The sequence below is a fragment of the Rhinolophus hipposideros genome, assembly GCF_964194185.1.
Source record: "Rhinolophus hipposideros genome assembly, chromosome: 7".
Classification (NCBI taxonomy): Eukaryota; Metazoa; Chordata; class Mammalia; order Chiroptera; family Rhinolophidae; genus Rhinolophus; species Rhinolophus hipposideros.
In genome coordinates, this window is record NC_138053.1 from 46,588,167 (window position 1) to 46,604,226 (window position 16,060).

The 16,060-nt window shown below is 35.1% G+C and overlaps 1 protein-coding gene across 7 annotated transcripts in view; it reads right to left on the minus strand.

Moving 5' to 3' along the window:
• Positions 1-16,060, minus strand: part of VCAN (versican) — a 289,285-nt gene that overhangs the window by 84,947 nt on the left and 188,278 nt on the right. For 4 of the 7 annotated variants that reach the window (XM_081053809.1, XM_081053808.1, XM_081053811.1 and 1 more), the window contains exons 2-3: positions 9,372-9,447; positions 3,131-3,502 (exon numbers count right to left, since the gene is read on the minus strand). In XM_081053809.1, the coding sequence (XP_080909935.1) occupies positions 3,131-3,502; positions 9,372-9,441 (442 nt within the window). In that variant the 5' untranslated portion in view covers positions 9,442-9,447. The remainder of the gene's footprint in view (positions 1-3,130; positions 3,503-9,371; positions 9,448-16,060) is intronic. The other 3 variants (XM_081053813.1, XM_081053810.1, XM_081053812.1) reach the window with 1 other exon arrangement.

Genomic DNA, 16,060 nt, shown 5'->3' on the forward strand with positions numbered 1-16,060 from the left:
TGCTGACATGGTAAAAACATCATAATTCTTATTTTTACTTTATGTAGCATCATGCAAAATTACGGTGATCGGAGGAGCCCCGGTCCCATTCTGCTCCATTAGAAAGTTTCCTAGCCATGAATTTCCTGTTCACATGTAAACAATCTAAGAAAAAGATTTAAGCCACTAAATCCCAAGCGGTGGATAGCTGCCCTAATCATAGATAGTATTCAGGCTATCATGGAAACACTGGCAACCAGAGGGAGTAAGGTGTTGGAGAAGATAAAAGATTGACTTCTAGCTATGAGACTCTCCCACATCCTTAGATTGTTTCTCTCTTCCACAAGTTCAACTACTCCTACTTGACGATTTTACCTTGGGCCAACTCAAAAGAAGTACATGGAACATTCATTAATGCCATTTCTCCTAAATATAAAACATGAGATATTTATTTCCAGAGACAATATACTAAGATGGGAAAGACACTGGATTGTGTATGAGTGAGAAGGCGTGTTCTAATCCTTAATTTGCTCCTTAATCATATAAAAATCCTTAATTATATTCTGAGCCTTAATTTCCTCCCCCATAAAGTGTAACTAATATTGTTTATATTATTTGACTGATGTGATCTTCAAATTAGGCAAATAATTTTAAAATACTGGATAGGCTACTTAGTACTACTCAAACGTTTATCATATTTACTATCTGACCAGCATAATTTAGGGCCTCTCTTATGACAGATAAAGTGTAGGACTTTTATCCAGAATAAGTCCTGAATTAAAGCTCTTCAGATTCCGTGGGTAGAAGCCAAGCATCCTAGTATTTGCCTCAAATTCTACTTTGTTGTATTTTAGGAGTTGCATAAGCTAGTAGTTCTTGAACTGTGCTCCAGGGCTCAAGGAATTGTCAAAGGGCTGAGGAAAAAGCCGCTGAAGGGATGGAGCTTCGGGTCCTCTCCTCTCACTTCAGCAAGAGCATCTCCATTTTTAACTGGGATAAATATGGTGACTCACTTCCTTAAGTTTGCAAAGTGAGTCAAGCTAATGTGCCTGGGAATCCACTGGAAAATAGAAATTGGGACAACTTGCTGTTATGGTTGAGATTTTCTTGAGTCATATCATTTAGGACCACTTTTTTGTTATGAAGAATTAATTTTGGTTTCCAAAGTATCTTCCAGTCTCTTTTATTTCCTAGTTATCTCCTGGGGCAGACAACAGTTTACCTCTTACAGCCTGACTTTTAGCTGAGACTCTTCCACATGCCCATCCTTAGGTTGTCTCTCTCTTCCAAGACAGGTATGTGCCAGTAAAGTAGCTACGGGGTAACAGACTAGCTATGTCATAGATAACAACCTCTGATCAGTGTCGACATAAAAAGACCTGCACAGGCACCAGGTAGATGCACGAACAACTAACATTTGTTTTTCCTTTTTTGATACTGACAAAAAGAAACATCATCAAATGCCTTTCAGCAAATTTGTACCTTTACAGAACTACTTTGAAATTGCCAGAAAGTATATATGTGGTATTTGGTAAGTATGAGAAATAGCTTATAATATAATCTCTAAGGCTTAAGCAAGAATTTAAATAGTTTTAAATTAGTCTTATGATGATCAAAGCTTCAGATAGTCTTCTTGGTAATTAAAAATCTTCCATGTACAGTGAAGATTGGCAGTAAGGGGGGACAGGGGAGACTCCATGACCAAGGCAGAGAATATCAGTCTGTACAAGTATCTGCAATTGTTGGGATAATTTGAAGACCTCCTGGGGCTAAGGAGATTAAGCAGAGGATTTTCATTGTTTCAGAGGGGCAAGGGGCAAATCTATTGCTAATTCTTTAATGATGAAAATTTTAAGAAGTTGTTAAAACTCCTTTAGGGATTTTAAAAATATGTATTTAATATATTTATGTATTATATATATTTATATATATATATATATTACATAAACTATATTTAGTGTGTATCTAACACTATCTATCTATCTATCTATTAATATCTATCTAGCTATCTATCTATTAAACTATTAGTAGAGTAAAACAATTCTTGATTAACTACAATAAATCATAAAAAGGTTAAAAAAGCAAAGAACCCAGGATATTTAGTGGATGCCTGGACAACATAAAGATAGATTTATGGAAGAAAGCAATAGAAACTAAATGTAAAAGGATGTCCAGGAAATTAATTTGTTGCATCTGAAATTCAAAGTATTTCCTTTTGGCTACACAAGAAAGAGTTTTAATAAAGCCCTTTGTGTATATTTCTGAAAGGTAAATATTTTATAGGGAAATGGAGGGTTGGAAGAAAAATCTGTTCCATCATGTTTGAGTATTAGAATTTTGCTTAATAACGTGCCAAAATATTCTGCTTCCAAGAGCTATGGCACTATGTGTGTACCCAATTAAAGCAATTTTTCTTTGCTTTGTCTCTTAACTTAAATTCAAATGACATATAAGCCACCGGGGAAAGGAGGCTATCACCAAAATGTTTCATTGCAAGACTTAATGGATAACAACTAGTGTGTTACCCTTTATAAAAAATTCACTGAATTCTTCTTTTGATCCAATTCAAATGTTTATTGAGTCCTGGCCTTTTTAAGGCACTGTGATATGCACCATGGTACTTATTAAGTGCCTGATTTCTTCAGCATAAGTTAAGATAGAATTTAGATTTCTGAAAAGCAAATTCAAAGATTTTAATAATCACTGAGAGTGAGAAAAAAAGGGAAAGGTGTTTTGTGTATGTGTGTGTGTATCTACGTGTATGTGTGTGTACATGTATGTGCATACACACATGTAAAAATTAAAACAAAATGTAGATTAGCCTTTACAGTCTTAAAAAGTAATCATTGATAAGTTTTAATAATGAAGTAATGACTATTAAACTATAAACCATGTCTTGAGGTATTCATTATTTCCAGTGTACAAACTTGACTGCATTGAATCAATGAAGTTGCTGCATAAAAAGCCACCTTCCTTGACCTTTGAACAAGTAATAGTTTATTTTTGGTGAAAGACATTCACTGTTGTAGATAACTAATGTTTCTCCACTTGTCCAAACCCTGAACAATCGCAACTTTTACGGACTGGTTCACAGCCCTTCTGAACCAGGCATCATGTTCTACTACCTTCTCATAGATTCCAAAGGCCTTACCGTCCACGGTCAGCGGCACCGTGTCCTGAGTGTCTTCAATCCCGTACATGACATCGCAGCGGTAGAGGCCCGCATCACTTGCCAGCAATTTGCCCACGGTGAGTGAGGCGTCACCCACGTCCTCAGGATGTGTAGGCACAGACACTCTCCCTTTGTAGCCCTGACTAATCTTGATATTCCCATTTTGGGCCACGAGAACAGTAGTCTCCTTTAAATCTTTTCCGCTCTTGTCCAATTCCATCTTAGACCATTTGATGCGGAGAAATTCGCTGGTGGTGTTGTAACTAGGTGGTAAGGTAGGCATGGTTGAAAAATGACAAGGTAGGTGGACTTTTCCAGAGAGGGAGCCCTTAACAGGCGGGTTTTGTTCTACTTTGACAAGAAGAGAGAGAAAATACCAAATTAACAGTCCTAGAAAAACCAAACTGAGTACGATATATGTGAGTGGTTTGTTATAGCTTCAACATGTGAAATAATAAGAATGATTTTTATATAACAGAATAGTATACAATTCGAAAAATGGTTTATAACAAAGACAGAGATTAATAATGCTCACTTTATATACCAAACATACAACATTCATTTTTAAGTATTTGTACCTCAGTGTGTAACATAAACTAAATGAGCGATAAAATAAGGCAAGAATAAGGAAGCAAGCCATCAACGGCCAAAGGGACTAGAATCGAATCGGCAGGTTTAAAAGACTGGACCAATGTTAGAAAGAGCAGTTGAAAGGTGAATTTATGTCTACAGGCCAGAAGATGAAAAGCGTTTGTTAAGATAACTGCCACATTACCTTAGAGGAAATGAAAATCAAATTCAGAAAGGAAGTGAAAATAAGAAAAAAATACTTCAGTAGACTGGAGCAGGGGAAGTCTGACACTTGAAGGGACCCTCTCTGGTTCAGTGTTTGAATCAAAGGCTTTCATCATAACGACAAATCCAGCTGCAATCACTTTGCAGTGAAACATACTCTAGATTATATCCTGGGAGGAAAGTTGGCATCTGTTTGCCTAACCCTCCTTAAGTATTAACCTACAGAATGTCTCTCTGTTTAAGCCCTTAAACTTTTAATGAGAAAGCATACATTGGCTACAATTTAACACTATTACACGCAAAAGAAATGTTCTTTCACTCTTACAAGAATCCATACCTTTCCCTCTCCTTTCCACCCTCACTCTATCTTCCAGCGTCTACTAATTGGTTTGACAACATCGTGGTCAAGCCAATAGAAATTATCGTTAATACACAAGCAATTTCCACTTCATGAAAATATGATGAACAGCTTAATAGTAACTTCTACAAGGAATGAAATAATGATTCTTAATTAACAAAATGATGTGTATCTAACAGTGTGTGAAGTGGTCAAAACTGTTTGGTAACACACATGTCAATAAGGACATGCATCAGAAGTGATATAGCTGTCAGTATAACCTGTGGATTCAGTTGGGGATAAGTCATTTTGAAGATAGCAGGAAGATATATAGATATTATGCTCTTTAAGAAAAGAATGCTCTCTATTGCTAAAGCTTAAAATTTAACTTCAAAAAGACTGGCCTGTAAAATACTTCATGTGGTACAAATATATCTAAAATAATGCAGTATTATATTTACTGTATTTATGATAGAAATCACTAATCATTCCAAATTTGTATTGGTCATTACTCTCATGAATTTCTTTATCATTTTGCTAATCTGTATATAGCTTGTCCAAAACAGGATTAAAGGCACTTAACAAGATTAAATAAAATAAAATGAAATGGGCTATTAGCTTCACTAAGTTAAACTGTAAAATGTTACTAAGACTATTACCACCTTGGAATATAATAAGCAAGGGAATAATTCTATTTGTAATGGCCTCCTTGGCTTACAAAATAAATTATCTTACTTAAAGCTCATCCTCAGAGTAAAACTGGTCCAATCCCTTACTAAGGATGTTCCTCTCCCAGCTGACTGGTGACAGCCCTGGGCCAAAACACGTCTCCTTACAACTAATCAAGGAAGCTTGCAGCTTTGGTTTTTACTGGGTGCTTCCCTTGTCCCTAGATTACTTTTTGTGTTTTTCTACACATCCTATTTCTATCCCATCCTATGTCTTTAATTGTTATTTGCACTGAAACCTGTTAGTAATTTCATGAATTTTTAAATAAACCTATAAAGTCCACAGGGGAACCCCTGATTGTAACCCCTACCTGTTTCATATTCTTTTAATTTGGATCCCATTAGGGAGATGATAACAACACAAGAACTTTTTTTTTTTTTTTTTTTTGCTAAGAATAGGGGTCCTGAGAAGGGAAAGTGTGAAAATTCTACGAGCTAAAAATCTCCGAATTTACATTTGTCCTATGTTCTAGGAAAGCTCATCTTTCTTCCTGAAATAAATTATTAGATAATTGACTTCACCAGAAATAAAGTATTGATTTTTTTAATGGAGAATATACAACTTTATCATCAACCTCAATGGTGGTATAAATTATGAGATTCTTCACCATTTCTTAAAATGAGTTTAAGATAAGTGACTTCCAATTCCTCAACATTTATTATTAAATTATAGTTCTTTTTCACAATTTTAGATGTGTAGGGGCAGATATGAGATTCAGCCCAAACGATCCAGTCGGGAGATTTAGAAAACTTAGAACCTTGCTCAATAATTGCGCTGTAATGAAAAAATATATTGGAACAAAATGATGTCAAAGGCAAATTTCCCAAGGGTTATGCATTGTTCTGGATGTTTACAGATACAAGAAAATTAAAAGCTTTGGTAGATATATTTATATCCAGGATTAACAAAAAGCTGTGTGGTCACGTCTTTTGTGTGTGAAATCTTGGGTCTTAGTGCACTGGGTCACAAGAACTAAGTTCACGAAACCTAAATATTTTGAGAAAAATTTAGTAGCTCCAAGGATAATGTTCATAGACTATGCTTGTTTAAAAAACAAGACAAAGAAACAAACAAAAAACTGCTACCTGAAAGAACTTGTCTGAAACTCTGACAACGCAAGTAATAAAAATGAATGCTGACAGAAAGTTCACTGTCCCCACCAGATGGCTTGTGGTCTCAATGAGTACAGTAAGGGAGAAAGCTCTAAATAATGAATGATCAATTACCTTTTATTCTCTGTCAGTAAATTCTGTAGAACAAGGATGATATAAATTCCATCCACATAATTTGACCAAACACCCACACAGACTTTGGCCAAATACATGTCAGATTGAGAATAGGGAAATTTATCACTCTCTCGGGTGATAAATGTCACTCTCTCCTTCATTTATTTACTCACGACTGTGTATGACTCTGTTTATTAATATTGAAGGAATAGCCCAATAACTAGGTCAGTGCGAGATAATCAATATACCGAATATTGTTCAAGCAAAGATTTAAAGCGTTGTCTTTGCTTTAACATTAAAGCTTTAAAATAAAGCAAATTAAAATAAAGCCAGTGACCACTCGACAGATGTTCATTAATGTTAGTTATCGACCTTTTGGGTGCCTAAAAACAAACACACAAAACCTTAACAAGAAAAGTACTTGTGTTGACTCACAACTAGGTACAGCTGTGTATCCCACCATGAACTTGGCACACTTTTTATGTGGACCTATGTTGTCAACTTTTGCCCCTCATAGGAAAAACTTAAATTCTTCTGAAATTAGCCCCAACTAATGACATCTCTTAATCATGATCATAGATTTACAAAGAACTTGATTCTTGGAATAAAGTGTAATACAGTGGTTAAGAGCATGGACTCTGAAGCCCAACTGCCTGGGTTCAACTACAGGCTCCATAAATTTCTGTATAAGCTTCTACATCAGCTATTCCTCCAAACCTTTTGGTATTGTAGTTTCCTCATCTGCCAAATGGGGGTAATAAAATCATTTGTCTCATTGGAGAGTTAATAGTAAATAAATTATGCAAAATACTTAGAACAATGCCTAATATATAGAAATTACTCAATATTTTTAGCTATTACCGTGTTTCCCTGAAAATAAGACCTAGCCAGACCATCAGCAATAACGGGTCTTTTGGAGAAAAAATTAATATAAAACCTGGTATTATATTGTATTATATTATATTAATTATATTATACCAGTCTTAAATTAAAATAAGACCAGGTCTTATATTAATTTTTGCTCCAAAGGACGCATTAGAGTTGATGGTCCAGCTAGGTCTTATTTTCTGGGAAACACAGTATTTCTATTTTAAATTACTGTCAATGAGCTATAGCATAAATGTTTTATTTTTCATTTTTTTGTGTGAATTCTTTCTTGTTTTTAAGTAGAAATTCTCATTGATTTTTTATGACATAGTGTATTATTTATTTATTTATTTATTTAATTTTTTAAAAAATTAAATTTATTGGAGTGGCATTGGTTAGTAAAATCACATAGATTTCAGGTGTACAATTCTGTAATACATCATCTTATATTGCATTGTGTGTTCACCACCAAGAGTCAGTTCTCCTTCCACCACCATATATTTGACCCCGTTTACCCAACTCTACCACCCTCCTAAGTGGAGGGATGGTTACCCTATGCCTTGCTCGCGGTTCCCTACTACTTTCTCTGTAATTCCCTTTCTATTACTACCCACCCAAATCAACTCTTTTCTATGAGTATACCTCTTTTCTATGTCTTCCGTCTTCACTAGATGCTGTTATCCTTTCCTTTCTGCCACCATCACCTTTACTTCCTGAAAACATTGAAGAAGACAGCTCCTGGGCTATGAACAGAATGGTGGAGCCGAGATTCTGATAGCTGTCTACGTCATTCATATCTCAGTTTAAGTGTTACTTTCTCAAAGAAGCCTTACCCCCTCATCCCAACCTAGGCCATTCTCTATGATGTCACTCTGTTTTTATCAACCTGAAAGTACATGCATTGTTTACTTGTCTACTGCTTGTTTCATACAACTAGAAGATTAAGTTTAATGAAATCCAGGACTATGATATATCCCTGTACACACAGAATAAATGCTGGCACATAGAAGATACTCAAACAATATTGCCAATGGGTAGATAAATGAATGGATTGAGGGGGAGGGGTGGAAGAATGGATGGATGGATATAGGGAGTGATACTTAAACTTCGAATGTTGAAGAATGAATTGAAGTAGAACTGTAGAGAACAAGTGAAGGGACTGCCAAGCAGAAAAAATTACATGTGAAGAAAGAGGGAATATGGAAGTCTGTGCATGGAGTTGCAAATTATTTCAGAGTCTGAAGCATAGAGTGAGTGTGAGAATGAAGTGGAAGCTGAGTCTGGAGAGGTATCAGAGTAGATCACTGAAGCTCAAGGGCAGTACCATTCTTCATGGACTGTAGTCCACGAATGTGGAATTATAAAACATCATTCTGTGGATATATAATTTAAGCTAAGAAAAACAGTGCCTGTGAACTTATCCAGTTACTTTAAAAGTGAGACAGGAAAAAAAAAAAAAAGAAAGGGAGGTAGGGACAGAAACTAAGGGCAGAAACTTGGCTATCAGTCTTCCCTTTATCTTCTTGACTTTTCTCAAAATCTAGCCTCCTGAGGGTTTTATAGTCTTTCATTTTTTACAGGAAAAATTTTGATTAGCATTGAAGAAGATGAAAAATATGCCCAATGACATATACAGTTGACCCTCCCTATCAGCGGGTTCTGCATCTGCAGATTTAACAAACTGCAGTATGAAAATACAGTTGTTGTTTTTTAAATGTGATGTAGTTGCTGATGTGTACTATGTAGTTTGCATCTTTGTACTTAAACCTATGATGATTGCATCTGTACTGAACATGTAGAGACTTTTTTCCCCTCGTCATCATTCTCTAAACAATATAGTATAACAACGATTTATGTAACATTTACGTTGTATTAGGCATAAGTAATTTAGAGATGATTTAAAGGGTAAGGAAGAATGTGTGTAAGTTATATGCAAATACAAAACCATTTTATATAAAGGACTTGAGCACCTACAGATTTGGGTATCCACCAGAGGACCACATGAGCCTTTTTGCATAGTTTGAAAGTAATCTGGGAAGTTATTTAAAGCCCACTTGCTTCTTTAGCATCCTGTTAATTATTTTGTTTTCACTGATTTATTTAACATCACTGTTTTATGTCTAATCATATTTTAGCTAACAGTTTTCATCACTGAATAGATCAAAAATCAATCCTTTATTCTAGTGATCGCATATTGCCATTCCATGCCCCAGTATTTAATTTTTTTTATTTCACTTAGCACCAAAAAAATTCCTACCACACTCACCTTTATGTAGTGCCTGGGTTGCTATTAAGGTACAGCACACCCATAAAATGTTCTTTAGATTAATCACCATCTTGTCCTAGAAATGAAGGAAAATACAAAGTAAATCATAAGCATTCAGGTTTAGGGTGGGCCATACATCACATGCTATTTGTATACTGTACGTAATACGAGTACAAGAAGCAGCGCCTCTTGGATTGTAAAAACAGGAGGGAACTTGCAATAGGAGAAGTTGTTCCAACACTTTAATTATTAGTTTGACTCTAACCCAATGCAGTAGTTACAAAAATAATCCTAGAACCCAATTTGGGGACATATAACAATATGGATGTGTGGGACAACCACAACTGGATAGGCTGTAGGAAGAACAATAAGGACCACAGCCTAAATAGCTAGTGGCTAGGAGCTGGCACAAAGAGAGAGGGGTGACCACAAAGTCTATTTAGAAACAGGAAGTTGGTCATAGATGGAGCAAGAGAAGGTAGAAAAGCAATAGGGAGAGATGTTGAAAGAGATTTGCATCAAATGTGAGGTGGGAAGGAACCCATTGGTGGTTCATGCCCATGGTATCAAAACAGAGAATAAGGACTTCAGCAGGCTTTTTAAAGCATAGACTCAATTTAGTTTCTAGGAGGCTGAATAAACAAAATAAATGTATTATAAGGAACTTTACAAATTGACAAAAAGGACCAGTACTTGCCATGAGTTTTAAAGCCATTCCAACAATTCTAGAGTCTGAAGGGTAAAGAATGAAAGAAAACACCCTATTCTCAGAGTCAAGAAACCCTGCCCTGGCCTTACCATTAATTTATTTGTGACTTTGCAGAAGACATTTAACAATCTTGGACTCAGAATCGTCCCTTCCAGCTTGAATTTCTATGAAGCTGTAATTATGAGAAGGGTAAGTACCAGTGTTAGGGAACATCTAGAAATCAAAGAGCCAATCTCAGAAGAACTGCAGAAGGTCGTTTGATCTCCACAGTTCCCTTCTCAGCTACATTTAGAACTATTCTATACTAGACATTGTTGCTTGGCTACATGTTGCCATTCCTCTTTCTCCTTTCCAACAAAACCATGATTCCATTCTAGTATCTACCATCCTTTACACAGCTATGTTCTTTAGAGAAGCCTGGGTCTGGCTCCAGCCCAAGGGATTATCCTAAGGATATTCACTCCTTTTGCCAGAGATCGGTTTTGAGATAAATATATGATGCAATATTGGTGAATGAGATGTGAGGGGGATCTCTGTGGGAGCTTGAGAGGGTACTCCCGGGAAAGGTATATTCATCTTAACAAGAAGAAAAGGGAAGAGATGGTTGCTTTTCTTTACTGTACATTGTCACCACAGGGTATTTCTTCTCACACTATTGTAGCCATCTTGCATTCATGAGTGTATAAAATAGCCTCTGGGGATGCAGCTGAGAAAAAAATCAGGAAAAAGAGAGATGAAGCCCTCAAGTGTTAAGTCTAGAGTGGGCCATTCCCTTGATCTTCTTTTTATCTGAGATAATAATAAATTCATTTATTATTTAAACCCAGTAAAACCAGGCTTTCTGTTGCTTGTAGCTGAGGACATCCTTACTGATACATATTTGAGTTAGTGCCCTGTGTAACTTCCTAACATCTTCTGTACAAAGTATCTAAATTCTGTATTATTTAGGAAACCTAGATTGAAAAGAACTAAATGCTATAAGAATCCAAGTCCAATTTGAGCTCGAGTTCAGTTTCATAATTTATGACAGCTATTCCTTTTTCCTTGATAGTCTTCTCCAATTGATTGCTTTATTTTATAGATCTTGAAATAAGTGTTAGAATCTCTCTCTAAAAAAATTTTAAAATTCTAGATAGTTCCTAAAGAGCATTTTTTTAACCTGATACATTATATACCTATTTTCCATTTGTAGGCCATTTGAGAACTCACAATGAAAAGCACACAATGTTAACTTAATTAACATTGACAATTAAGTTAATTATTTATCATATAATTACTGGAACATGTTAATAGACATTGTTAAACACTAACTGAGAAATTTGATTTTTATATTTCTAGATAACCCATAAGATACCACAGCATGCAGGAAGTATGAGTATATACCAATATCTCAGTGCTATTACAATATTTCCGGGAAAAATAAAGATATCAATTTCACATACTCTATAGTTAAAAGTTTCCAAACAAAATAAAATTTTAGGTTGTATCATAAATTGTTATTAAAGAAAATGTATTCAACGAGTAGTAATTGAATCCAAAAAAGAAACCTTCCTGTAAGTGTATTTATAAGCAATAATTTATCATCCTTAGAGAAAAATTGTTCTCAATTTTCTCTTTTTTTTCTGTAAACATTTATAAATACAATGTTATTTATAATGTTCCACTGCCAAATAGCCTTGACTTGAAGTTCTGAATTCTCTACTGATACTCTGATTTTGTTTAAGTTACTAACTCTCTCATTTTCAGTAGCTATTTCATTGTGAAAAGTAGTACTTAATTATTAGAGTGATTGTGAGAATTGATAAAATAATAATGCATATGATATAGCTCAGTGATACACAATGTATTCAGTACTCAACATTTATTATTAAAATTACTAAGTCAGGCATTCTACAAGTGTTCTTTTCCTGGTTTCCTATTACTAATAGTAAAAAGAAACACATGTGAAGCCCTTGGATTTGAAAAATTATAACCTGGGTTACCACTATAGAAGCAGTATGCAACTTCATGCTTACAAGGAATTGTTCTCTAACTATGGCTATGCGCTTTGAATCATTACTTGTAAACGTGTTTTATCTTCTCTGTAGAACAGTAGGCGTCCGGAAGGCAGAACTAGTATTATATTAAACTTACTACTCTCACAATATTTCCATAGTGCCAGGTTCAGACCCTTGAGGAAGGTTTCATGACCACTGCCTCCACTTCCTCTTCAGAAACACACTTTAAAGTGAAGTGCCAACAATCTCTAATGAATATGGGCAAGTAAGCTAATTAACACCTGAAATACATTTAAATGAGCCCAGCTGAACATTTACTTGGAATCCATGGGCATTCATTTCATTTCTCTAATTTTCTTAAGGCTATGTCCATGTTCATGGTTAAGGAACACTATTTGCCTTCTACATTTGATCTTATTAAGTGAGAAACTCACTAAAGCCTCTTTTTTTGCTTTGTTTTGTTTTCAGCACCACTCAGATCCCCATTTCTACTCTGCTCTTCCTGTCAGTCTTGTAAAGCATAATCTGTTAGTGATAACAAGTCTGTCTGCATAGAAAGACCTGGGAGATATGAGAGCCAGTACCTATATTTAGCCTTCTACTTTAGCTAAGTCAATGAGAAGAGGAGAAAGTCATTGAACAATCAATGACTGGGGCTGTTTAATTGCCTGGGAGACACAGGAGACAAGGTCAACAGGACTCCTATCCATGAGAAATGTCTGCAGAGAGGATAAGGGTCACTCCAGGAAAGGGCTGCCTCAGATAGAGAGAGCCAAGGTTCTAGTAAACAGATATTTAATATTCTCCCTTGATCTTGAGGAAGCCCTGCTGAGCAAAGGGTGATTTAAGGACACAGACGTAGTAGCTTTGTCTTCAGTCTTCAAATTAGTTACCTAGACAACCAATTGTCTAGGACACCTCAGCCACAACGTGGATGTCCTGAGCATTGCCTATCATATTGCTCCTGGGTACTTCCTCCCAGGAGGAATTGCTGTAATGCAGAGAGAAATCTCATGGTTTACACATGAAATCTCATGAATTTACTTCACAAGAATAATGGCACTATGGGAATTTATCACTAACCTGTGACTGGATTCTTGAACCCTGACTGGGCTAAGCTTTTTCATGTCATTGCCCCTTAGTACAGCTCTGTTCTCTGCCTGGAGAACTCCTTCCTCGTCAGTCTATTGAAAACATGCTGCACTCTCTATTTCCTTTCCCATGCTCAATTTTCATCATAGAACATATCACCATTATATGTCTGTATTTGGAAATTGCCTTTCTCTACCTACCATAATATAAACTCCAGGAGAGCAGTCTTTGGTATTTTATTTACTGCTGTATCCATAATGCCCAGAACGCTCAGTAAATGTTGGTTGAATGAATATGCTTATTTTTTTACATAATTAGATGCATATTACATACACTACTTGATACATTACTTTCTTCACTAAAATACAAATTATCTTGAGGAATGTTCCAAATCAGCAAATACAGTTTTTCTGTGTTATGTTTAGCAGTAGCTTAGTGCTCCATTAGATGAATGTAGCATCTTTTATTTCACCAATTCCTATGATGAGCCATTAAGGTGTTTCTAAATTTTTGCTGTTAGAAAAAATGCTGCAAAGGTCATTCTTGTCCATTTGTCTTGGGTGACATTTGTACCAATATCTATATAACAATATCTAGAAGAGGAATTGATGGGTCAACGTATATATGCATTTAAATTTTTTTCACAGCTATTACTAAATTGTTTTCTCAAGCACATAACCTATTTACATTCCCACAGCACTATATGAGATCTAGTTTTTTCCACAACCTGGCCAAAACAAAGTTTCATCAAACTTGTTTATCTTTCCTGCTCTGATTGATGAAAAGTGGTGCAGCGTATCATTATTGTTCTAATTACTATTTATTTAATTATGAATGAGGCTGAGCAACTTCTCATGATTAAAAAAACATTTATATTTCCCTTTTTGCCAACTGATTATACATAACATTTGTTGTTTTTTGATAGACTGTGGTTTTTTTGTTAAATTTCTTGGTATATCAAAAGGGTTATTAGCTCCTTGTCTCTTATATGTTGTAGATATTTTCCAAATGAGTTATTTGTTTTTCTGTAAATAATTTAATTGTTATCTAGTCAGACTTTCAATCTTTTCTAGCATGGCTTCTGGGTTTTATCTTTTGCTTAGAACAGGTTTTTCTACTCCTAGCTTATTTGAAAAAATCCCATGATTTCCTCTAGTAACTTTTTTAAAAATGTCATTCCCTACGTTTCCTATTTGATCCATCTTAACTTTATTTTAGGATAACAAACGAGGTGGAAATCGACTCTTACTTTGACTGGACCAATCAGTTGTCCCCAAATCATTTATTGAGTAATCCTTCCTTTCCACTGAATTTTCATGTACATTTCAATCTACGAGTATTTTTGGACTTTATCTTCTGTTCAATGAAACTACGCAATTCTTAAAACAATATGCCCCTATCTAACTCATTTGATACACTTACAAGGAAACATATGATTTATGTAATATTGTCATTATTAAGATTATATGATTAGACGATATGAGTCCCACATATATATTAATAGCACTTGTTTGTGTAATTTTCCATTTGCAAAACCTTTCTATAGGTATTCACCCTTTTGATTCTTATAACTGTATATCCATTTTGACACTGAAGGTCTAGAAGTTGTGTCTTAATCTGACTTTCTCAGCTGGTAAGTGCAACTCAAGCTTTCTGATTCTACAATATCCCACGACACCAAAGTTAAATTCAATAATTTAATAATAAAGATTATAATTTATAGACTATATGTGTGTTTATTATAAACCGTGTAATCTCTTTTTATAGACATAAGCATCTCTTAAAATTCTTAGAAGAATAAGCTAGGAGATATATATATATATATACACATTTATACACACACACACACACACACAACAATAAGGTAAATTTAAATGTAGATATACATTCATACGCTTTAATAGGTGATAGATCTTTCCAGAGGAGTTTCAGGAAACGTAACTGACAAACACATTAAACAAAGATATATTGCACTAACCACTAAAATACAACCCTGGCACACATTCAATGATAAGAACTTAGCAGAATCAAAAACCTCTGGAAAAAGAGTCTGTGTGAGAGTGTGTGTGTGTGTGTGTGTGTGTGTGTGTGTAATTTACCAAGTCTAGCCTACCAGAGGAAACTGGCAAAAATTCACTCATTGAAGTGGAGCTTGGCTAAGACATTTACCTCTACTTCCCCTTATTCTGATTCAGAACCAGAGAGAGCATTGTTTTGTGGTGAAGCACAGACCTATGCAACAATCAGTCTGTTTTCTCAGACCAGAGCTAGTAACCCCCAACAATGAGGGTTGTGAGTCCTAACTGGTTTCTCTAGTTGGGTGGTGAAATAACAGCCTACTATAGTCATTCATTCTTTTCATCAAAAGAACCATGTATCTTGAGAAGTTCTGCTCAGTCACAGGGCAATATCCCATTTTAAATACAGGGTCTAGTGATGTTTGCTCATGAATAAAGTCAACAAAAATGTTTAAACCCCACTAGGAAAAGGGCTTAGTTTTATGACTGTTGAGAGACAGTGTTGGTTGATGTTTGTGCTCTCAAAGGCTCTGAGGCTCAATTAATGACCAATCATTAACCACAAAGTATTTGAACATAATAATGTAAGGAAAGAGAAAACAATGACTATATCTTTAATATCAGTTATATTTGGCCTTAAGTTATCTTGTTAGGTCCTTTACAAACAGAATTTACAAGGGTGCAGATACAAGTATCTTAGTATACTATAAACATTCCCCTCCAGTTTGTACGGACAGAGGAAAATAAGAAACCTATGTCTGTAAACATATATAAATCTAAGGCGATTCGTTTTAAATTTCATTTTTAAAAGTGGGAAATATAATGTAGGGATAACTTTTAATTTCTTTTTTATCTACTAAGAAAAACAAAATG